This window comes from Parus major, chromosome 3, assembly GCF_001522545.3.
Source record: "Parus major isolate Abel chromosome 3, Parus_major1.1, whole genome shotgun sequence".
Classification (NCBI taxonomy): Eukaryota; Metazoa; Chordata; class Aves; order Passeriformes; family Paridae; genus Parus; species Parus major.
Genome location: NC_031770.1, coordinates 109,501,542 through 109,527,077, shown reverse-complemented (window position 1 = coordinate 109,527,077; position 25,536 = coordinate 109,501,542). Strand labels below are relative to the sequence as shown.

Genomic DNA, 25,536 nt, shown 5'->3' with positions numbered 1-25,536 from the left:
TTGTTTTAATTCTTTCTTATGTCTTTCCCAGACTATTTTCTCAGGACCAGCCTGAGAAGCTGTACGGCCTGTAATATGTACAGGCACTGTCAGAATTTAGCATCCATATTCCTTAACTGGGAGAGACATGATGATCTCCATGTCTCTAAAAGAGAGAAATAACCCTGCCTGAATTTTAGAGCTAGCTCTTCAAAATGAGCATTTCCTGGGACAAATTATGTTTCCTCTTTTTCCTACTGAAGGCTCAGAATTAGTCTTCTCAGATCTGCAAAAGGCAGAATTTAAGAATTTTAAGTCTCACCTCTGAGCCATGCACCAAATTCTAAACATGGAGTATTCACCTTGGTGCTTGACTCCTTGGTGGAGTCTCCATCCCTGGAGTTGCCCAGGGAATGACTGGATGTGGCACTCAGTGCTCTGGTCTGGGTGACAAGATGAGGATCAGTCAAAGCTTGGACTCTGCAGTCTTGGAGATCTTTTCCAACCTAAATGCTGCTGTGATTCAGGGATTCCAGCTTGGAAGATTAACATTTAATTTCATTTAACATTAAGCTTGGAAGCTTAACATTTCAGGCCCTTCATAGCTCTGAAGTTGGAGAACATCTGGAGGTCTGCAGAAATATTTGCTGTTCTGAGGCTGATCAGAATTGTGACCAGGGATCCATGACCTCTTATTCTTTGTGGATGTGAAAGACAGGTGACAGGTTGGAGTGTCCATCAGGGTAAATTTACAGAGTTTTATTTCAAAGGTGTGTGGAATATCCTCCAAAATAGAAGTTGAATAAATAATTTGCCATGAAACCACCCCAATGTGAAATTTAACATTCTTTTGAGCAAGGGCTGGGACAAGAAGCATCCAGCTGTTCTTTTCAGCCTCACTTATTCCCAAATTCTAAATTTACTCCTGTCATTTTGAACAGTTCCTTTCAAAGAATCCTAGAAAGATTTGGGTTGAAGGAACCTTAAAGATCCTGTAGTTCCACCCACAGTGCCATGAGGAATACAAAGAAAAATGGGAGAAAAAAATGGGGCTTTAAACCCAACCACCAGCACTCAAAAAGAGACACCAAGAAGACATAAAGAGCTCTGTTTTCTTTATTTTAAACAAGGCCCAGGTACAGCCCACAAAACTTCTGATTATTTTAAACAGAAAAATACATGGTGCTGGAGTGCTGGAAAAAACAAAATAAAGGACAAAATAGGGCACCCTGGTTATTGCAGGGAGAATAGCATGCTAAAATTTAATCCCATAGATACAAACTGTGTTCAGAACTCACTGAGTGGTTGGTGGCAGAGGGAGCCTGGGGAAAACAATCTTACTGGCAGGACCACGATGCTCAATCCTGTCAGTAGATGTCAGCAAATGAATGCTGATCGCTGCCTGTGTATCTGGAGAGGAAATGCAAAGGAGGAGTTGCCTCACCATCTATCTCCTGCCCCGGGTTTTGAAGCCTTGACAGCTTCACCAGTCGAGTTGCAAAATATTTGTTAATTGAATATTTACAAATTTATTTATTTATTTATTTCTGTTCTATAAAAAATAAAAATCCTTTTGCAGGCTGCTCAGATCTGTGTTTGTCAGGCTCTCTGTGCTCCTTGGGACAGTTGTATTCAGGTAGTGCACATCTACATCTGGCATGGCTGAGTCTGTATACAGAGCAAGATGCTTTCCAGATACTCTTCCACCTAATGTTTAATGACCTTTTTTTTTTTATATTTAAGGTTTTAAACCTGCCCCTCACCAAATTTAGGGTGCTTTAAGTGCAGTAACTCCAGTCTCACCTCATGGTTTACATCGTGGCACTTGGTGCTGGCACATCCAGTGCTCAGACCTTTCTGGCACTGCCTGGTCCAAGTGGGTGGCAAAGACACTGCAGGGATTCAGGACTGTGAAGGAAAGGGAAGGGGAGGTCTGTGGTGCCCCAGACCCCTCTCTTGTGTCCAAGCTGGGTATTTGTCTGACCTTTCCCAGCTCAGCTCACTGAACTGGCTGATGTGGAGTTGAAGCTGCATTTCTCCTGTTACTGAGGGCTGTGGAGCAGAACCCTCTCTCCTCTGGCACCGTGGGATGTCAGGTGGCAGCAGCTGCCCCAGGGCTCAGTGCTGGGTCATGTTGTGTCTGGCTTGCTTGAGATTAGAGATGTCCACGTGGGAATCCCCAACCAGTCCATGTGGCTCTCTCATGTGATCCAATCCATAGGGCAAGGCTCTGCAGGTAGGAAATGTGACTTCTTTCCTTCTTTCCCTTTGAGCAGGAAGTTTTCTAAGAGATGAGGACTTGCCAGGCTCAGCAGGATCCATCCATAAGCTTTCCCCATGGGGCTTTCCTTAGGAACAGGCGTTGAGCAGGGTCACTGCCAGGTTTTGGTTTGATCGCTGGCAAGAGCTGGGCATGTTACTGAGATATGCTCAAGCCAGAGCACAAGGAATGGGAATGCAGGACAAAACCTCTTTATGAAAACTGTTGTCTTTTGCAAGATGCACAAAAATCAAATCAGAACAGAGCTAAAATTTGATTTTCAGCCTTAAAGCTTAAAAAAAAAAATTAACAAAATTAAATAAAATTAACGAAACCTCACTGCCTTCAAGGAAAAACAAAACCAAAAGAAAATGTCCAGACTAACCCATGAGTCTTTAAAGCTAAAGATATAACTGGCTTGATCACCATGCCTAGAAGGGTTCAAAAGCCATGTAGATGTGGCACTTGGGGACATGATTTAGTGGTGGGTTTGGCAGTGCTGGGGGAATGGTTGGGCTCAATCTTAGAAGGCTTTTCCGAACAAAATTATTCTATGAATATGAATTATTCTGAAAGTTCTCCCCTTCTCTGGTTCTTGCTTTGTTGCTTGTGCCACTGCAGGAGTGAAAATGCAGTTGTAGATTCTGTTCAACTCAGGTAAAATTTACAGAACACCTGGTTAGTGTTTGTGGGACTGAGTTGTGCTCCTGTGAAAGATGAGAAAACTGGTAGGAAGCTTGAGACAGGTGAGGAAATAACTGATTATTCCTTTAAGGTGATATTAGGGTAAATACCACATATAGTTTTGCCAGTAAGCCTGTCCCTGAGATTTCTTGTTTTCATTACAGTGAAGATAAGGAAGGCACCTTTAAAAGGAGGTGAATTGATTAAGAGGTAAAAGCTGAGCCTGACTTTCCTGGTTGCATCAGCATGCTTGGAATAACAGGTTTGACTTTAGATGTTTGATGTAACAGTTCTTGGGATCTTTGTTGGAGGGTGCTGGCCCTGCCCTTAACCAGACTCCACTGGTAAAAGTGGATGTTTAGGGCAGAGGATTTAGATTAGAGCCTAGAAATGAGACTGCTTTAAAAAGGATATGTGGTTCGATGAAGCTCTTTGAATGGGGCAAGAGGAGAGGGAGAAATGAGTTTTGTTTTGAACAAGCAGATCCACTGAGCCAGGACAATGGGGACTAGAGCCAGGGAAATCTGGGGATTTGTATGACTAGATGCAGAAGATAAAAGGAGGGTCTGCTGTGGTGTTGTGGCAATTGGGACCTCAGTAGAAACCAGGGCCTCTGATGTTTATTGTGGAGACCAAACCAAGGGATCAAAATGGTTCCTTCTACCTTTCAAATCCAGAAATGAATTTTAGAGGGGGAAATAAAGCATATTAATTACATGGCAGGAATGTTCTGACAGTGAGATCTATCAGGCAGTAGAATAGATGTTTGAAAAGCATCTCTTGGGACTTCTGAAACCTGTCTGTGTGAAATGAATTTCTCACAGGGAACAATTCTTCACAGGCAGAGGTTGGACTCCATGACCTTGAAAGGTCTCCTTCTCCTCCCCCTTTTATTAACTTTGTTTTTAAAATTCTTTGTCTTCCGTGCTAAGCACATCTTGATGCTCCACAGTCCATTTTGTGAGGGGTGGATAACCAGGGATGTGAGTTTTGGCACTGGGACTCCTTGGGCAGTTCTTCAATCAATCCAGAGCTGCCCTTGGAGCCTCCTGCAGGTTTGAGCCTCATCACATGTCCAGCAGTTGTTATTAAACAGTGACCCAGAACAAAGCCCTTGTGCTGAGCATCCTGATATCCTGGATTAAGCCAGAGTATCCCTCAAAGCCAGGGCTGGGGGTAGTCAGTCCCTAAGCCATTGCCACCACACAGAGATTTGGCTGCCGTAGTGTCTGATCTCAAAAGAGAAGCTGTAATGAGCTGAGTGCATTCATCCCAGCTTGGGATTGCAGGTTTGATCTTTATCATGAGGATAAAGCCTAAAGCAGCTTCGTTCTGGGGTTTGAACACTAACCAATTAAGCAGGGAGAAGAATTGTGCCCCAGAACAGCCAGAATTTCCTTTTAGGATGTGCCAAAAGTGTGTTGAAATCTTTAGTTGGTATTTTTTTTGCCGCTGTTGTGGTAGGAGATAATGGCACCAACAATACCAATTTGTGTTTCATGGTCAGAGGAATGGGAAGGGAAAGGCCAAGATGTCCTCCTAAATGAATAAAGATATTAAACCTCTGGGAGGAGGGAAATAGGAGTACCTTAGGGACCCAAGGAAGGAATGGGAAAAGAACATCTCCTCTAAAAGTGATATCTCCATCCTATGGACTGGAGATGTGGAGTGGGGAGGTGAGATTTTTCCTTCCTTCCACCTGAGAGAGAGAAAGCAGTTCTAAGTTTGATTCTGGGGTGTACAGATTAAGTAGGGTTTGCTTGGATTTTGTTTCCTCTGACCTCTTGGCAGTCCTTTGTAGCCATATTCTAAAACTTAGGTTATATAAATTAATACCTTTGTTTTCCTGGTTTGAGTTAAATATTATTTCAGCTGTTGGTAGGATGCAAGGCCTCCTGTTCCTACTGGCATGATAACTTTGGGATGAGGGCACTGGAGCACAGCAGAAATGCCCAATTTCCACATTTTGGGGTTGTTTAAAAAGTGCCAGACTGTTCTTTGTGCTGAGCTCTCAGGGCTGTGTGGGAAACACCTTCTGGTGACCTACATGAGCCAGGCGAGTTCCTTGACAGCAGCAAAATGTGGAGGAAAGCAGACCTGAGATCCTGTGAGTAATTTCCAACATTCATCCCAAAATAGAGTTCAAGTGGTTTTCCACATAGGAAACCCTGCCAGGCTCTTTTCAAGACCACAAAGAAAACCAAAGCCCTTCTGTAATGAATTGGTTCTGCTGTGGGTTGTTACAAATGCAAGATCTTTGCAGCATTTAGTCCTCTTGGATGCTATTTGTTTGTCAAAACACAGATATTTAATGATGTCTAAGATGTCCTTGGAATATCAGAAAAGACATAAGGCTTTTGTTGTAGTCACAGAATACCTAAAGTAGCTCTAGACAGAATTTATGGACAATAATAACAAAATTTAGCTATCATTCTTTAAGGTTTCTCTGCCTATTACTTGTGTTAGATGTAGGTTTTCAAGGCAGGGATTTTATTTGGCTCTGTTTGGATGCCAAGCAAGAAAATTCCCCTTGGATTTTGGGAAGGAAGGGCTTAGCATATTGCAAAATTTGTGAAGCATGTGGGTAACTTTACTCTCTCATTCTAAATCCAGAGAAGAAAAACAGAGATAAACTCTCTTTCTAAAGTTCAGAGCAGATGAACTGATAGGTTTTAATATTTCAAAAATACCTGAAATATTAAAGAGTTATAAACTCTTCAGAAGTAGCCCATATGAAATAATAAGTTTTAACAAATTGTGCTTAATATTTTAATATAGGAAATAGAACATTTTTATATTTTTTCAGTTTCAAACCCCATTTTTTTTAGGATTGCTTAGGAGACAAGGTATTCATTGACAATGACACTTCTCCAGCAAACAAGGTACCTTTTGAACAAATTGGAACTTACAAAAGCAAATAGAAAAAAAACCTTTCTTGATAAATTCCCATTGATTTGATTTCTGATGCTTAAGGACTCCTCTTGTGTGCTACAGTGCAGTGTGTTATACTGTCCACAGACCTTTTCAGGAGTTCATTACAACTATTTGGTTAGTTCAGGATTAATGAATATTCTCCCAAAGTCAGAGCTTTGAGAGAAACAGATTTAATGTCTGTCATGATTTAATGCTTAAAGGACTCCTTTCTAAAACTGTTAAACCCAAATATTTCAGTGAATCTGAACTTCAGTGACAGTTCATAATACTTCTTTTTTAGCATATTTTCTCTGGATTTAGAATAAGAAAATCTAATTTCTTCCCACAGAGTCACACTGAATCACTTAGGTTGGTAAAAAGCCTCGGAGGCCATGGAGTCCAAGCTCTGACTGACCCCTGCCTGGTCACCCAGCCCAGAGCACTGAGTGACATGTCCAGGCCTTTCCTGAACACTTCCCAGGGCATTGCATTCCAGTGCTGAGCAACCCTTTGCATGGAAAAAATTCTCCCAGGTGTTCACACCACTTGTCCTTTAAATAAACCTCGAAACAGCAGCTCCCACTGCAATTTTTATCTCATCCATGGAGGCAAACTTGGACCACATCTCAAGTCATACTCAGCTATAAAGTAAGGTGGGAGATCCCAGTTCCCACCAGCTCCCCAGGAGCCCTCCAAGCTGTGTCAAAGTTTCCTCAGAAACTGTTTCTGGATTTCAGACTTCTGATATGTGTTGTCACATCTCCTTGGAAAAAAAATTTCTGCCATATTCTTGAACTGTAAACCATGTTCTATCTCTCCCAGAAGAAATGTCCATGCTTGTATTTAATCCCTAATGTCATCTCCTTCTGGACAGAGCAGTTTGATCCCAAAGACCATCCTGGTGCTCAGGGCACAGAGGAGGTTACGTTTTGCTCACACAAAGCAAGTGGGGCTGAAGGAGCTGCAAGGACACCTAATTGTCCTCAAAAAGGATGCACCTAAAAGGAGGCTGGATGCACACCAGGAGCCAAAGGATCCTGGAATGGTTTGGGCTGGAAAGGACCTTACAGTTCATTCAGCTCCATGGGCAGGGACACCTCCTGCAATGGCACCTCTCAGTACTTAAAGCATGCTCAATGTCACTGGTGTTTAGGCTGCTTTGGGTTATTTTTTCATCACCTGTCTTGCAGCCTCTTTGGCCATGCTCTGTGGCCTGACACATTCTTCTGCCAGCTGCCAAGAGGACAGAGCCACCTTCATTGAGTGTGACATCCGAGTGGCGGTGGGCACCTCCCAGCAGAGAAGATCTGTGTCCTACCTCTACATCTGCGGGGACAGGCGGCCCCAGGGGCGTTTCGCTGGACTCTTTGCCAGGTTAGTGCCGTGTCTCTCCATCAGCCCAGCGGGTCCATCCACAAATAACACCCCCCCGTGGTTTCCCACCTTTTGCAGAGCTGTTCCAAATGATGGGCTGAAGGAACAAATCCTTAATCCTCACACTGATGCCACTAGAGCAGTTTAGCCTTGAGACCACTAGAGAGCTCCGCTGGGTTGTGGAATTCATTTCCTGTGCCTATCAAAGCATCTCCAGTTCCCCCTCCTTCCCTCCTGCCTTTTGAAAGTGTTTGAGAGACATCAGAAAATCCATCTTGCAAACAGCCTGCTTTGTTCCTTCTTAGGTTTTAATATTTATCTTCTGATCCTAAGCAACATCTGGTGGATGCCAATGGGAAAAAAGATTAAGCATTATGAAAAGCAGAAGTTTTTTTATTTTTTTCTTCTCCTTTTCCCCCCTCTGCCTTTCTCCAAACATATTCACGAGTAAAAAGGAGAGAATTCAACAGGGTGTGCAAGGGTTCCCTACGCTTTGTAAATCCATGGTCAAGCTGTCCAGGATTGTAACTTGGAACTGTTGTCTTTGATGGAGAAGTGAGGATTTATTCCTGCAGAGCATTTACTTCTAGGGGTAAGAGGGATGTCTGAGTTAAGGAATAAACAGGTGAATAATTGAAGGATTTTGTCTGGAAGAGATTTAAATGTTATCTTGTTCCAACCCCATGGGCAGGGACACCTCCCACTATCCCAGGCTGCTCCCAACCCTCTCCAGCCTGGCCTTGGACACTTCCAGGGATCCAGGGGCAGCCACACCATCCCTGGGCACAGGGAATCATCTGATATCCCTGTGCCAGGGCCTCACCACCCTCACAGGGAAGAATTTCTTCCTAATCTCTAATCAAAATCTCCCCTCCTTCAATTTGGAGTCACTCCCCCTCATCCCATCACTCCATGCCCTTGTGAAAAGCTCCTCTCCAGGCTTCTTACAACTCCCCCTTGGATCCTGGAACAGCTTGAACAAAACTTTTCAGCAGTTATTTAATAAATAGGGAATCAGAATAGCATAGATATGCATTTCCCATGATCTGCTGTATGTGGTGAACCCTCTTCTGGCTGCTGCATCTTGCCACAGCCCAGGTATTTCAGATTTGATGGGGTTGCAGATTTGATCCTCATCCTGACCCGATCCTTACATCATACCCGGTGTTGATTCACCAGAGAGAGTTCTGGATACCCTGAATTGAGGAGGGGGGAAAATTCCCAGCTGGCATTTACTGTACAAAGACAACAAGACGTGAATTGCACAATTTTTTAAACTTGTAAAAAAATATAAAAAATAGAATTTTCCAACTAAAATTAATTAAAAAAAAAAAAGTTAATACAGTTGCAATACCTCTCTGTGGGTGTGTCACTTCTTCCTCATCAGTATTTTTAATTTGATCTAGATTTCATCAGGCCTAGACTTTTTAAGAAAATTCTTCCCAGTTTTTGAGTGAAAAGAGAAATAATTACTAATTAAATTAAATTAAACTAATTTAATCAGTTCTGCTGCTCCCAGAATGACTTGTTTCAAATCAAGAAACTCCAGGAGTCTTGCCTTGTCTGGTTAAACTTTGCTTTGCTTTTCCTCACATCAGTATAACTCAAATCCAGAAAACCAACAAACTTGAGAGGGAGAGGACAACCCCATGTGTGTTTCTTTCATGCTTCTTTTTCCCTGAGTATCCAAATTGTGCTCAGCTCTTCACTGATAAAAAAATGCATCTTCAATGACATACTGCTACTACTGCTACTACTACTACTACTACTATAAAACTGTGATTACTTTTTTCTTTTTCCTCTTCTTGGTTTGGGCTGCCACTGTGAAGAAAGTCACAAAGTCCTTTTACTGACTGTTTCCTTATTGTTTTCACTGTGGTTTTTAGTCCAGTTTAACTGTGAATGCCCCAGAGACAGGGTTCATTATTCCTCCTGGGAATCTTATCAGGGAAAGATTTCTGCATCAAATCAATCAACATTTTTTACCTACTATTTTCCCATTTTTCTGACTTCTTCAATGTCTTTTTTATTGCCTTAACTTTTCACCCAGTTGTGCTCATGCTTGCCTTTTAGTCAAAAATTAAAACTTGGACTGATCTTTTTTTCTAGTGAGTTTATTTCTAAATTAAAAGGAAGGTTGCTTCTTGTAAAGGGAAGTAGGGGAAAATATTGTTTGTTTTCAAAAAAGTTTCCTGAATTGAGAAATCTGAGAAGAAATAAAAGGAAAAAATTAAGAGGTTTGTAAGTAACTTATTTCAGAACTTCTGAAAACTGTTTTCCACATTTCATTTTACGAAAATTTTTAATTTTAAAGTATTAATGGAATTGGCAGAGAAATCTTTGAAAATGTAAATGTTTCCACCAGAAAATAACTATTTTGAGAATTATTGAAATACATATTGATTGCTTTAATTAATAATTAAATTTTAGTTCTGTGCAAATACACAAGAGTTAAGACAGGACGGGGAAAAAAACACTGCAGTAACTCCTGGCTTAGGTGCACATTGGATCTGTCCTGTTTTTCTTACTAATTTTATAGAATCACAGAATAGTTTGGGTTTGAAAGGACCTTAAATCTCACCTCATTCCACCCCCTGCCATGGCAGGGACACCTTCCACTACCCCAGGTTGCTGCAAGTCCCATCCAACCTGGCCTTGAGCACTCCAGGGCTGGGGCAGCCACCTGGATCAGTGCTTTTCAGTGGTTTAAATAAATATTTTATTTACATAATCTGCAGCACAGCCCATCCTTTATCAGCTCATAATGGCAAAAGCATAAAACATATTCCTTAAATGAATTGTAAGTTTTGCCATTAACAACACTTGTATCAAGATACACTCCTGAATTCCATTTAATAATTCATTCCTTTTCTTGCACTACCTTTAAACATTGAAATTCTTTAGCAGTGTTTCAGAATGTGCTTGCATGGGGACAGAAAGGAACTGGCTCTTCTGAAAACCAAAGCTAATTTACTTTTTGCAAAAAAAAACCTGTGAAAACCACTCAAAGGTCCTTGTACTGAACTGAATATTTAGCAAATTGTGTCCATGACCTGCATCTAGCTGACCACCACCTCCTTCTGCCTTTCAAACTGTTGGTTATTTAAAAGATGCAGTTATTTTCTTGGAGCTTTGAAAAGCACTCTGCAGTCTTGAAAGATAGCTCAGTCCACTGAATTATTGTACAGAACAAGATTAATTCTCAAAGTGCTGCTATCGAAAGCAAGCAGTTCCCCAAGGTTGGCTTTTGATTATCAATACAGGAGAGGGAAAAGTTCATTCAAATATAAAAATAAAAATTTGCTGTTAAAAGAGTTCAGCAACTTGCAAAGGCTTATTTATTTATTTATTTATTTATTTATTTATTTATTTATTTATTTATTTATTTATAGTATTTCTGTGATTTTTAATGTGGCTGATTTCTTTAGTTTGACCCTGAAAAAGGGCAGCAAAACAAACAGTCCCTAAATGCAGGTCAGAGCAGGGCTTTGTTTGCAGAGTGAGCTGCTGCATCCAGCAGAGAGGTTTTAAATCTTCAGGGTCATCAAACCACTCTGGTGATCACCCTCCCAACAAAGCTCTGAGTCCTGGCTTTCCACTTGGGTCAGTTCTAGGAGAGCTTTGGGCAAGGGAGGTGCTTCACCCCCTCTACCCCACTCTCATGAGACCCCACCTGGAACAGTGTCCAGCTTTGGGGTCCCCAGCACAGGAAGGATGTGGAGATGTTGGAGCAAGTCCAGAGGAAGCAGGATGATGATCAGGGGGATGGAACAGCTCAGCTATGTGGAAAGGCTGGGAAAATTTGGATTGTTCAGCCTGGAGAAGAGGAGACTACAGGGAGAACTTAGAAAACCTTTCAGTGCCTTAAGAGATTCTATGAGATTTGGAGAGGGACTTTGGGCAAGTATCTGGAGTGATAGGGGAACAGCTTCAAACTGACAGAAGGTAGATTTTTTGAGTTATTAGAAAAAAAGTCTTCCCTGTGAGGGTGGTGAGGCCCTGGCACAGGGTGCCCAGAGAAGCTGTGGCTGCCCCTGGATCCCTGGCAGTGTCCCAGGCCAGGTTGGAGAGGTCTTGGAGCAGCCTGGGATAGTGGAAGGTGTCCCTGCCCATGGCAGGGGGTGGCTCTGGGTGTTATTTAAAGTCCTTACAGTCCAAACCATTCTGGGATTCTAACCCCAAAGACACTTTACCAAAATCCTGTTGCACAGGATTTTCAGGAGCCTGAAGACCTCTTAAAATCCTGATCCTGCCTATCTGATCCTGTGCTTTATTAAGTAAATCATGCTGTGAACTCTGTCCTTTCTCAGCTATTCAGAAAAGCTGTGTAATTTCTGGGCTGTGTTGGTGGTGCTGTAAATTCCTTTCTCCTCACTTTCCTACAACTTGCCTGTGTGAATCTGATGGTGGGATGGGGAGGAGAGGAAGAAGTAGCAATGGCCAAGAGCCACAGAATCAATTAGGTTGGAGAAGACCTCTGGGATCAAGTCCAGCCATTAACCCTGCACCACGCTTTGCTCACCACTAAACCATATGTTGAATCCTACAGCTCCCCACAATGAAACACCACCAAAATCAGCAACTGTCAGCAGCAAAACCAAGGAAAAAAGATGTTTCTCTCCCACCATGTTTTCTATTACTTCTTCCCCCTATGCAAGGGGAGGCTTTAGAGCAAATGTCTGCTGGTATAACTGGCACATATATCGAATCTGCTTAGTCTGGGCTGTTAAGTAAGTTTAATTAATTTACTAAGTTAATGTTCCAATGTTAGCAACAAAGCATCACTGCAATCAGCTGGGTAGCAGGAATTGGAACCCCTAAATGAGCTCATTTTTTCACAGTTGGAATTAGGGACCAGTTAGCCAGTTGTGTGGTTTTTCCAATTTCTCCCCTTGCCCTAGGGGAGCTGCAAGTTATTCATTCCCCATTGCTAAGTGTGAGTAAGATGGGGAGGGGGGAGACACAAACAAACCCTACTCCTTGTAGGAGTCCATCTTTGCTCCCAACACTGCTGATTCCCTCCCTGCTGTCTGAGCTTGTCTGCCTGCCTTGGTCCTAGAATGGCACTTGTTCCTGTTTGTGATGGTTTGGGGAAGGAGAAAAGCATCACTGAGAGATATTTACTGCATGTATTTTCATCCTGAGTGTGTGCAGATAAAGGGGGGAAAAGCAAATAAACAATAAAAGAATGGAAACAAAATTACCGAAATTTGCAAAGTTTGACAAATGGTGGCCAGGAGTTGCCACAAGCTAATGGCTTGCAATGATTAATAAGAGTAAAAATAATTGCATTTCATTAAGATTGATGACACCCCATTTAACCTCCCTTCTCGTTTCAGCCCTAAAGTGGAAAGAGATGAAGTTCTCATCTATAATAGCTCCTGTAACATTACCATGGAAACTGAGGCAGAGATGGAGTGTGAGGGAGCTAATCAGCCAATTACTGCCAAGATTACTGAGATATGGAAAAACTGGGGCCAGAACACTCAGGTATAATCAAATCTTTTTTACAGACTGATTCAAACAGCTTAAAATTAAATTTGTAATATTGTGTACATTTAAAGGGGGGCAAGAAAAAAAACAATTTAGGCTGAGCAGCAGCAATATATAATATTAAATGCTTTCCAACTTTGAATAGCAGTTCTAATGCAGCACAGCTGAATTAATGGTTAACTATGGCTAATCATGTATTTTATGAGACATAAATGAACTTTACCTTATTTTCTGAGCAATGTATATATCTTTTAACACTCTCTCTCTTTTTTTTAATATAAATTCAATTCTGTTCTAAAAATGTTCTTTTCTATTGAGCAGAAATCTTAGCCATGAGGTACAGTTTCAGCTCTCTGGCAGAGACTTAGCACTCAGTGCAGCCCTGGTTACATTTGATTTTTGCTGCTTTTCAGCAGCTGAAGGAAAATGGGACAGTCTTCCCAGTGCTATCCATGGGTATAGCAAGAAAAGAAGAGTTATGCCAAGAGTTCATGACAAAAAAAACCATAATTCTGAGGCACCATAAATTTTAAGACTTGATACGTGAAAGTGTCACTGCTAACCTGCAATATCCTGTTAGATCCCTCACAGTTTTGCAGAGGGGGTGTTTAGCCTCCTGTAAGAAGAAATTTAGAGGGGCTGGATATTTTTTTGAACACAAATTTTCCCTTTTTCACTATGCTTTCCTAAAGGAGCAGCTCCTGAGATGTGGTGGAGACCTCCTGAATACAGGGATGTGTGAGTGGGGATTGTAACACACCTGACTTAGGATAAAAAATCAAATTCTATTTTTAATCTATTAAATAAAATTTTCACACAATCATTTAGCATATTTAGGAAAATGAAATTCATTTGCTCAGCATCAATGTTAAAGCTACCACAGTAATTTTTAACTCTATCTGTGAAGAGATTTCCTGTGTTTAAGGACTTTAAATTTACTTTGCCACCCCAAAAAGTTGCTGCAGTGTCCTGGCAGAGTAATTTTGATGCATTTCTACCGTTGAATTCTATTTTTAGTCTTATATATCTGATCCATTCTATATTTAGGAGTCTGAATACTTGCAGAACTACCTTACATGAATATTACTATTGCAGTGGAGTATCCTAAATTGCAATTCCTTGCTTCTGTTAAGCCTGTCCTTGGTCTGTGGAGGAATGTCAGATGTAGAATGTTACCTATTAAGGTTCATTGCTCATCAGTCTTGTTAGTTACGGTACCTAAAACACGCCCAGCTAAGGAGAACAACAACCCTCAAAAATTACTGGTTGGTTACTGCAGGAGTGAAGTGCCCAGGCAAATATGAGATCAAATGGTAACTCCTCCTTACAGGAACGTTCCTGTTTTCCTTCCCAAATGGGGTGAGGACATCTCTAGAGCCCCAGAGCTGGGCTGCAGCTTGGAGGGATGTTCCCTGCTGCTGTCGGTGATCTGGGCAGCTGAGCTGTGTCACAGGACCTGCAGCCTCAGTGGCAGCAGGATGACAGGTTGTCTTGGCACAGGTGGGAGGAAGAGGAGGCAGAAGCTGTGAGGTTTGCCCCTGCTGTGGTTTTTCTGCTCAGAGTAGGGAAAAGCAATGAAGTCCTAAGTGTCCTGAATGAACTAATTCATTCAGAGCAGGATGAAAACAGCAGCACTTTAGAGCTGGGATTTGCTGCTGCTTAATGAACCCAGTGGGCACTCGGAATCATTTTATCCCTCTTCCCAAAACTGGCTTGGGTGAGCAGAGGTGGATGGGTGGGGAGTTCAGATAAATGGCTTCAATTTTGGTCCCTTTCTGGCTGACAGCACCCCGTTAAGATTTACGACCTGGTGCAGCGCATGCATGCTTCACTGTGGAGGTTTAAATCATGTCGTGTGAACTGGCCTTACCTTTCCAGTGGAAAAAATGGTCCCCAGGTTCAGCACTAAGCAGTGAAATGCATTAATAGCACCACGTGCCTTAGGATAATGGTGCTATTAGCAGGCAGCACAACTCTGTGTGCAAGTAATGGGGCTGCATCTCTTTATAATAACATCTGGCACTTCTCTTGCATGCTCATGCAAGGATCTCAAAGCACTCCATAAAAAAGGGGCATGATCCTGTTTTCTGCACAGCTGCACTGCTCAGTGGTCTGTTTTTCTGCTTCCTCTGCTGCCAGCTGAAGGATGCCCAGGCAGGCCAAGAACTCAGCCCAGCTGGGTGCTGTGGGAGGATTGGCTCAGAGGTGATTTGCTGGTGATGGTGGAGCAGCATTATCTCCAGGAGGGTGCTGGAAGTGAAAAGATGTAATGTAGAAAGGCTGACAGAGGCTTGTGGCATGGAATGAATGGGCACTGGCAAGAGGAGACAACAGACTTGGTGGAGAGCAGAATAAAAAAAGGTAAAATGTTGGTACTGGGAAATTGAGCCTGAGAGGTACAAATGGTGACATCACCAAACCTGCCAAAGTTCAAACAGCATTTGGACAGCATTCTTAGGCACAGATCTGGGCTCTTAGGGTTGTTCTCTGCAGAGCCAGGAGTTGACCTTGATGATCCTTTTGGATTCCCTGCAACTCAGGATTTTCTGTGATATGCCCATTATTCTATGATACGTTTTTTAGGGTATTTTTTCATCAGTTTTATTATTTAAACAGCTGCATTTTCTGGTAGGTGCTGCAAAATCCATCACTCAATTTTTGTCCTTTCAGCTCTGGTCTCTGAGCTGTTGCTTGCATGAATCACAGAATCCTAAAGAAGGATCTCCAGGAAAGTCAGGTGCATGGTTACAGTCAGGGATAGGCTCAGATCTGAATCTAGAGGACTCCCAGAACTTCATGGAGTTTCAAGGTGCTACCTCGAGATCTGTGATTTTCATGGCAGATTTCATGAAATTTCAGTTCAACTTGGATTTTTCCTGGGGTCTGGTTTGTGTCCCCCTGTCCCCACCCCCCCTATGAATATTTTTTATGATTTTCTTTAGAAACTGTTTTAAGCTCTTGCCACACTTTGTGTTTGAATGATTTTGCCCTGTATGACTTAATTAGGTCACAAGAAGTAAGCAGCAGGCTTCTGCCCCACTGTTGCATTCAGCATCATTAGTGTTTGTAACTTGCTCTGTTATTATCTAAGAAGAGGTGCACAATTATTTTTATTTCAGTATATAATGCAATTTAGACTACTGAAAAGAGAGGGAGGGGAAAAGAAACCCCCAGCGCTGATTGTGTATCCCACAGGACTTAATTAGTTCACAGCTTCAAGAATACACTGGATAATGGGGAAATATGAATTAAATAATGAAAGGGAAAAGTTCTAATGCTCACTCAGTACCTGTCCACTTCCACCTTGGCTGCATAATGAGACGTCAGCTCTGGTGACACTGATGAGATGTGCAGAACCCCCCGAAAACACAAGGTGGGGATGCTCATGGGAGGGTTTGGCCAGGCTCGGATGGCTCTGAACCCATTATGCTTAGTGAGCCTTCCAATTATTATTCTGGATCGCTGGACCAGACCTAATCATGATGCAAACATGCTGCTGGAGCAGCGCTTCCCTGCTCCCACTCCTCCTCCTCTGCTGGCCCACATGGGTGATGGAACATTTGGCACAGGGCCGATGCCACGTACTGAGTCAGCCTTAGGGAAGCTGAGCTGGTGTCCCAGTGAATTCCCTGCAACCCAACTCCCAAGGGGTCCCTGCTGAGGGATAGGAGGTTACTAAGATAACCAGATATGCCAGATAAAAATGCCATCCTGGATTATGGCTCCGTCTGGGTGTGCTGAGCTGCCTTGAGTTTGTTTTTAACAGGGCATTAAGGGAAGGTCTTGAGATTTAAGGGGTGGCTCAGAGAATTGGGGATCTGTGAATTCTCAGCTTGGTGGCTGACACAGGGATAACTGCTTTGTTCACTTCTCATGAAAGGAAAGATTATAAACCTCCCCACAAAGGCTGTGTCTGAGACATGTACAGTCACCTCAGAAATCCTTTCTGTTCAACTTCCATTTAATATAATCAGGACTAGCTCTTCAAGTCGCTTGTATTCCTCTGCAGATATTTTGAATAATTCCTTTCCTTCTTCTTTAACCTTTTTTTTTTCCCTACTTACCACCTCTCTTGATGCCAAAGTATTTGGAGGTGAAGGAAGCAATGAGATGGTTTCAACCAGTGGAGATGTTTGGTGATTTACAAAGCTGGCAAAACCTTTCAGGGAGCATGGAAGGGTCTCTGGAAGCCCAGGGCACTCTGGGCATAAAGGACTGCTCTTTTATTACTCACAGCAGGACTGATGCAAGGTCAGAGATTGGTTTGGGATGGAAGGGACCCTAGAGATCATCTCATTCCAACCCCCTGCCACGGACAGGGCCAAACCATGAGCATGTTCTCCATCTGTGAGGGTTACTAGTGATGGGAAGTGGCTCTTTTTTAATCTCATTTTAGAGCTGTCCTCATGCTGTGTGGATGTTTGATGGGTGCATTTTTCAGGGTGAAGGGCTCCTCCTTGGGAGTCCATGAGGAAAACCACTACAGCAGGCTGAGAGTAGTTAGGCAGGGTAGGGGTCATAGAGTCACAGAATTGGATTGGAAAAGATCTTAAAAAGATCATCTAAGTCCCAATTCCCCTGCCATGGACAGGGACACCTTCCAGCAAACCAGGTTGCTCCAAGCCCCATCCAGCCTGGCCTTGGACACTGCCAGGGATGGGGAAGGAACAGAGCAGGCTCCAGTTTGATGTGGAATTTGTTTGGAGGGGGTTAAAAACACAGCTGCTCATCTCTCCACTTGAAGAAGAATTATGGTACAATAAGATATTTAATTCCTGTGTATCCATTTAGAGAGTGCAAAAGCAGAACCTTTTATCTGGCCATGGGGATCACAACTTGCTGAGGTTTGGGAATATTTTCATAGGATTTAATAGCAAGTAGCCTGATAGAACCTGACTTTGTTGTCTTGGGCTGTGAGTAGAGTTTCTGGGTCCTTTGGCAGTGTGACCAGCCAAAAATAGCCCTGTCACACAGAGGACATCAAGAGTAGGACTAGATTAAACTCTTCTACAATATTTTGTGTGTATTTTCATAAATATGCACTTTAAGCAGCCCAGCAAGCCCACCCTTGCATCTCCAAATTCTGTTTTCTTAACTTGATATCTTGGTCCCAGTGTTATTTTCAGAAGGAGATGGGGAGTGCGATAAAACCCACCAGACCCTCACAGAAAAGAAGCGGAACAGTCCATAAAAAAACCTAATAAAAATAAAGCCACAAAACCATTCTTGGGGTGCAGAGGCTGCTGGAGCAGAGAGGTACCATCTGCAAGGTTGTTAAGATGTAGAGAACCAAGATGGGCTCCCCAGTAACCACAGGCAATGTGAAGAGATAAATGGTTGACCCGAGCCCGTGTCAGGCAAGGATTGATGCCACTATCAGCCCCAGTGCCTTTGCAATGATTTTTTAAAAAATCTCTGATAGAGTGTGTTATCTAGTTACTGGCACGAGGGCAATGGCCTGGAGGCAGTGGGGAGGAGGGGGGAGGAAGAAGGAGAGGAGGAGAGAGAGAGAGAGAGAAAGGAAAAAAAAAAAGGTCATTCCAGGAGGACAATCTCTGTTGGACTAAATGAGAAAATAAGGGCCTTGCTCTGGAAGGAGAAGCTAAATAAATAAATAATAGGAAAAAGGGGCTGCTAGGTGTGTGAGGAGAGGATAAGCAAAATTGCTTCGCTTCTTTTCTCTGTTTTTCTTTGTCTTTCTTTTTTTTTCTTTCTTTTTCTTTTTTATTTTTTTTTTCTCTTTTAATGGTTTCGGCCTTGGGCTGCAATGGGAAATTTAGGAGATGTACTTGTGGTGTGGTTTTATTTTCCTTTAACTGTTTGCTTCCCCATTTAAGGTTTAACTCTTTCCTCTCCTGCTGTCAGATAAAAAATCAAAGCCTGAACTGAAACTTTCTCTTTTTCCCCCAACATTGTGAAATTTCTTTTTTACATTCAACCCCACTATCTTTTTAATGTCTCTGAGGAGATTACTTCCTGAACTGTAAGTGCCTTTCCAGGGAAAACTCTTGTCCTGACCACTCAAGTGACTGCACTGAGAGGTCATTGGGAGCTGTCCCCAGGATGTCCCAGGATGGAATGCCACAATCCCCAGGATGAGATGCCAGCCCCTGTAATCCAAAGCACCTCAAAGCTTTTCTATAGGCATTTAAACAAACCTGTGTGAAATCAGAGCTGAACATGGCATAATTTAATGAGAGCTGTTTTCCTTTTCCCCCCTTCATTCATGCCTGCTCCCAACCCTTAAGAGAAACAGATTTGGAGTGAAAAGTGCCATTTTGGAAGTGTTGCTCCAGGGAACAGAAAGCTAATATTTCCCTTCCTGTACAAAAGGAAGGCTCCAGTACAGGTCAAAAGGATATGGGGAAGCTCCCTGTGTGACTGTGGGCTCGTGTCCCCTCCACTTGCTCCCAGGTGCTTGCACAGAGTGTTGCTGCCACTTTTCTGTTTCATTATGGCAGAAACTCTGATTGACTAATTCAGCATTTTGGAGGGAAAAGGATTGTGCTTGAAACCACAGCTTTGGTTCTCCGTCTGTGGGATGTGGTCTCACAGAATGGTTTAGGTTGGAAAGGTCCTTGAAAGATGTAGATTCTTCCACCAAATAGGGTGTCTCAAAACCCTGTTGGCTTTGTCTCAGTCTGGGGGAAGGGGGTGGGAATGTTGGATGCCTGGGGCTGTGCTGGGATGTCCAGCCTTGGGCTCTGTGTGAAGTTGGAGGAAGCCTTGTGCCTTCTCCAGCTGCCCATCTTGAATTTGATGGGAAAAGGGCTGAGCAACCTGGAGACACACCTAGCCCAGGCTTGTTCTGCATTGGAACATGGCTTGACAAGTCTGATGGTCTTGTCCTTCATGTGGATGTGGGATAGAGATGTGGTCTTTCAGTCCCTTGAGTCACTAGCACAGGACTGCATCACCCTCTGACTTGTGTCCTCTCCGCAGTCCCAAACAGAGCAGCACTGTGGGCTGGATGTAAAAACACAGTGTTTTTACAACCCCTTCCCAAATATTTCTGAGATCTGGCTCAGCACCCAGCAAGGACTGGGGATGTGGTCACCCTTCTACTGAAATCTGGGAGGTTTCAGCAGCACAGTCCCAGCCAGAGCGGGATCATTGTGGGGATTCTTGATGTGGCTGGGCCATGGATGTAGCTCTGAAGTTCTGACTCTGGTGCCTGCTCTGTCCTCTTGCCATGAGGGCAAGATCAGGTGTCCCACTCCATCCACAAGAAGTGAGAAGTGTATGGGAGGGGAACACAGTTATGTTTTACTTCTTTGAAAAGAAAAAAAAAAATCAATCTTGAGGATAAAATGTCTGAAAATTTGGTCCTGTAGCAAACTGCTGGTAGTGATGGAGAGAAAATCATCTTGTGTCATGATTTCTTTTGTGCACAGAGTTTAGAGTGAGGAATAGAGAAAGGACAAATAATATTTGTTGTTTAGGGTTTTTTTAAAGTTTGTTTTTTTTCCCTGGTTTTGTTACTGTTGGTGCTATCACAACGTTTAGCACAGACTGAAAATGTGATCTAGGTGTACAACCAGAGGAAAAACAAATTTAAAGTAGGAAGATTTCAGTTCGGAGAATGTTTGTTAATAACTTAAATAATTGCTGTAGCAGGAGGGAAAACCAGAGCTCTTTGCAGCAATGAATCTACTCGAGGCTTCCCCCTGTCTCTAAGGAAAGGGTTAATTCGATGTGGTTGCCAGTAAAAGCAAGCTGTTTTCATGATGAGCCTGTAATAGCCGGGTGATAGACTGGCTTAACAACTGCTCCCTAATGCTGGGTACCACCCCCTGATTGGCAGCTCCCTAAGTGGAAGCCCCTCGTGTCCAATCTGTCCTCCTGAATTGCTGCAGAGCAAAGGACTTCATTAAGGGATCGTAAGGGGACCTCGTAAAAATCAGCAAATAATTACACTGTGGAGGAGAGGAGGGGACTGAGAGCTCTGTGGTCCCCGTGAAGAAAAGCAGACGTGCCAGGGCAGGGAAGCGTCAGGTGAAGTGGGTGCCACAAACACCCCTGAATGCTGGGTCTTCTCAATAAAGCTCAGTTTAGCCCCATTTATGACTTTAACAAAATATTCCCAGTCAGCTCCCTGGGTGGTGGAGGGCTGGGAGCTGTTAGCCCATATTCAGCTAAATTTCAAATGTCAGAGCTCGTTAGGGGTGATTTTAGCCAAAGACAGTTTGAGAGGAGCTGGGTAAATTTGAACTTCCTCAAATAAATTGAGGAAAGAGATTGCTGTTTTGCTTATTGGTTTATTTTCCTGCTTTCACACATCTTCTCTGGCTCTGGGATTCTGATCAAGGGTCAGGCTCAGCTTCACCCACTTAGGGGTTACGGTGCTCCCTCTTCCACACACACCTCTCTTGCTCTTTCATTCTCTAATTCACCTTTATTTGCAGTTTTTCCTGCTGCCTTCACCTGTGTTTGGTGAGCAGAAGATGTGATTTTTGATTTCAGTGTTGAGGGGAGTTTTCCCTGAGCTCACCAGCAAACCCAGGAGGGCAGGCACAGCGAGCAGGCACAGTGAGGCAGCACAGACCATTCTGTGGTAGATTTAGGTAAGATATCTGGGAGAAATCCTTCCCTGTGTGGGTGGGAAGAACCTGGCACAGGTTCCTAGAGAAGCTTTGGCCATCCCTTGAAGTGTTCAACACCAGATTGAATGGGACTTGGGGCAACCTGCTCTAGTGGAAGGTGTCCCTTCCTCTGCCAGAGAGTTAAATCTAAATGGTCTTTAAGGTCTTTCTTGCCCAAACCAGTCTGTGATTGCGTGGTTCTCTGAAATGAATTGGTTCAGAAGAAGTTGGACAGGCAGTGTTGTTCTGCAGTGACTTTTTGGGAGCTCTACTGGGGTGAGTTGTTACCACTGAAGATGAATAGATCACGCAGGACACAGGTCGAGGTGTGGTGGAAAGAAAGAGCAGAGTTTATTTTTCCTCCCAGGATTTATAGGTTTCTGACCACAGCCAGGGATTGGAGGGTCAGGATAACACTTTCCCACTGCACTGGCCACGAGAGATGCCCATCACAAGACGTGTAACAGAAAGAATGTACACATATCTATGTTTACAGTTACTGTCCTGGGAAAGTCCTTAGAAAACCATGTCAGCAAGCTCAGAAGCTGAGTTTTCAGGGCGACAGTGAGTCACAGGATGGAGCCACCAAGAAAAAAAATGTGCCTTCAAAGCTGAGATGGCCGAGACAGTGTTGCAGAAATTGAGATTTTCCATGTTGAAAGGACTGAAGATGCTGGTCACTGGAGTGGCCCCAAAGCAATGTTCAATTTCAGGTCTGGAAGAGGGAGTTTCTGGGTGGTCAGGTACATGAAGGATTTGAATACAGGTATCATGGGTAACAATTCTGGGTGAGTTTCTCCAGGTGGTGATAGCTGGCATCTCCACTTTTACCTTCATCCCCTTTTGTGTGTGTGCACTAGGATGGTACCCAACTCTCTCCAAAACCTTCATCCTTGGAATATTACTCAGCACACATTGCATCCTTTAGCACTTGAATGCATCCAGTTACTGGGGTCAGGATGTGCCAGCAGGATCCTTGGGTAGAAGGACCCTGGGTTTTCCATCCTGCCAAATGATTAACAGGCAGACAAGCGTGTGCGTGGGGGGCAGAGAGTGAAGGCCATGGTGTGTTTATTGCAGGGCATCTGCATCCCCAACAAAGATGAGCTGTTACAGCCATGTTACAGACAGAGGGATGTCTTCACAGCTCAAACAGCAGCAGTTTGTGCTTTCAGCTCAAAGGCTTCTCAGTTCAGAGGGCAGTGTGTTGGTGGAGAGGTTCTCTCTCACCATAGGCTCTCATCTTATCTGATTTGAATGAGGCTTGGGCTAAAATCTCCTGAAATGACAAGAGTGGTTACTGTCCCATGAGATGTGTGATGCTCTCTTCAGTGGAGGCATTGTCATTCAGGGCAAGTGGCTCAAAGTGCACTAAATTAACTTCAGCTGCCTTCTGGCTTCTGTTGTGGGGCTGTCTGCACCCCTGAAATCATCTATCATGTGCCACTGTGAGCTCAAACTACTGAAAAAAGTTAAAATTAAGTAGATGGAAGCTCTGTTCCATCGAGAATCAGTTGTAATTTTCACTACATAAAATAAATGCATTAAAGTGTACCTATCTGCTGCAGACATGTTCTCATTTCAAAGGTGTCTTGTGTTGGGAATGTTCTCCCCTCTATGTGCAGATCCTTGCAGAGTAGGGTGGGAGGCTTTATCTGAATTTATCACAGTTTAAGAGACACCCCTGACTGCAGGAAAATGTCATGGATATTCCCAGTGTTCTCAACGCCACTCAGTGCTCAGATTCCCATTAGGATCCGGCAAATTCAGCTTGGAGTGACAGGGCAAAGGTGGCCTCTGCTGGGGTGTGACATCCTCCTAGCCCCAAAAACCTGCTGACACCCTATTGCTTCTGTGACCTGTGTGAGCCCCATCTTCACCTTTTTACCTTTGTGGCAGATAAGTGTTTTTGATGATGACAATAAAGATACCACGAAGCATTTTTATTCTCGGTTGCCCCATCTGGGCTGCACGCTTGATGCGAAGGGCCGGCGTTCCAGTCAGATTGCGCTATCAGATGGAGCTGGCTCTATTTCCTGCATAATTCTTCCTGGCTGTACCACATTATGCAATTATGTTTGCATTTAAACCTGAGCACTTACCTGTAATGATGCTGTGGTTCAGCACACGATACATTAGGGCGGCAGATAATGCACGCAGATAGGCTGAGGGCAGCATGTCGTGGATGTGCTAAAGCTGAGCAGGACACCGGGTTTGGAAGCGGGCTCTGAAAGCTCGCAGCTTGGGAGGAGCTGCTCCAAAAGCTGACATTACTGAAATATCAGCTGTGCAGGGTGAGATTCCCTACCTGAGGGGCAGGTGAAGGATTTTCCCCGTTGCAGAAGTCAGATGCCAGCACAAGACGCTGCTGCTTGCTTCTCCAGGAGCAGGACAGTCTTGGTGGCTGCTGGGAGTCCCAAATGCTGCATCCCTGTAGCACAGCCTGAGAGGAAATGATTCTTTCAAGACTCAAAGGGGGCTTAGAGGAAGGCTGGAGAGGGACTTTTCACAAAGGCATGGAGTAATAGGACAAGGGGTAATTAAACCTGCGCCTTAAGATAAAAATATTTTTAGATCAAATACTGTGAATAAATTCTTCACTAAAGGGTGATGAGGCACAGGTTTCTCAGAGTATCTGTCACTGTCCAACCCCTGGAAGTGACCAAGGCCAGGTTGGATGGGGCTTGGAGCAACCTGGGATAGTGGAAGGTGTCTCTGCCCATGGCAAGGGGAGGAACAGGATGCACTTTAAGGACCCTTGCAACCCAAACCATTCCCATTCTGTGATGCATCTTAGAGAAGTGACTGTGCCTCTCCTGCTGGCCAAACCCTTTACACCTCATTCCCCCTGCAATTATCCCTGTGATGCAGTGATAATTATGAATGCTGTTGCTCTGCATCAGATCCTACCCCGGGTAGGTGGTTGTGTCACTCATAATCAATGGCCCTGACGTTTGGCTGGGGAGATGTGGATGCAATTAAGGCAGCAGCAGTGTCTGTCCTTGGATTGCGTGGCTTTGCTGTCTGGTTGCTGTATTTTATGCATAGGACAGACCAAGCTGTAGGTTACACACACAGAGTTTGCCCTCTTCCAAGCACTTTTCAGTCTTTGCCTGGGAAATCCCTACAAGCCCCCTGCGAGCCAGGTTTGCAGTGGAGATGGTTTGTGAAGCAGCTCACCTGTGTTCCCTATGCTTCCATGGGAGCTGTGGGAAAGTCAGGGGCTGGATCCCACACCGGTACCCTGACCTTCACAGCTGACTTGGGACTCTTGCAAGGGGTTCTGAAGCACAAGGAATTCCACCTCAGATTGAGGAAGAACTTCTTTACACTGAGGGTGTCAGAGCACTGGAACAGCTGCTCAGGGAGGGTGTGGAGTTCCCTCTCTGGAGACATTCCAAACCCACCTGGAGGTGTTCCTGTGTCCCCTGCTCTGGGTGACCCTTGGCAGGGGTAGGACTAGATGATCTCCAGAGGTCCCTTCCATCCCAAACTGCTCTGTGATTCTGTTTATCTTCCTGCCTGATAAAAAATAACCATCATCAGCTCTCTCTGGCACTGTTGGGGTGGATGAGCCTCACTCCTCCCACCCCATTTACTATAGCACCCATTCAGAAATCCTGCTCGCTGCCACATAAGGACATAATTTGGTTACTTTTCCTGCAGGTGGTCAGCAAATTGTTGAGCTAATCTTTGCATTTGCAATATTTGCTCTCAGATTAGTTAGTGTAACTCAAGATCATTCAATTGGGAGACAATATTTGCACAGTGCAAAGGCTGCCACAGTCACCAGGCTTGGTTATCCTGCTTGTGTAAACAACTTGATGCTGTAATTTTCTCATTACCATTAAATTGCTGGTTTTAATTTGTCTCAGAAGCCTCTGTACTTTGTGAAATGGCTGGCTTAGAGATGTGTAAATTATGTGTGCCCTCTAACAGTGCTCTGGAAAGGAAAACTAGTCCTGCTGTATCTAAACTGGAAAGTTGCACTGAATTCCTTAATGTGTTTACACTCACAGGATTTTCAGCAAGTTGGGCTTAAAACTCTGCACTAGGATAATTTCCACTGCAGTAAATAATCTGTCTCTGGATATCATGCTGTAAATGAGCTTTGGGGAGGAGTTACCAGGCAGAAATACACATTCCATGAAACAAAGCTCTTCACATGCTCCAAGACAACACCTCTGCTTCCTGGGGTGTTTTCTTTAATATTTGAAATTTAGATTTATGATTTTAGGCTCATCTTCTCAC

At 43.7% G+C, this 25,536-nt stretch overlaps 1 protein-coding gene across 1 annotated transcript in view; it reads left to right on the top strand.

Moving 5' to 3' along the window:
• The window catches only part of PKHD1 (PKHD1 ciliary IPT domain containing fibrocystin/polyductin), a 245,082-nt gene that overhangs the window by 53,387 nt on the left and 166,159 nt on the right, over positions 1-25,536 (top strand). The window contains exons 35-36 of the mRNA XM_033512946.1: positions 6,990-7,210; positions 12,550-12,700. Of these exons, the coding sequence (XP_033368837.1) occupies positions 6,990-7,210; positions 12,550-12,700 (372 nt within the window). The remainder of the gene's footprint in view (positions 1-6,989; positions 7,211-12,549; positions 12,701-25,536) is intronic.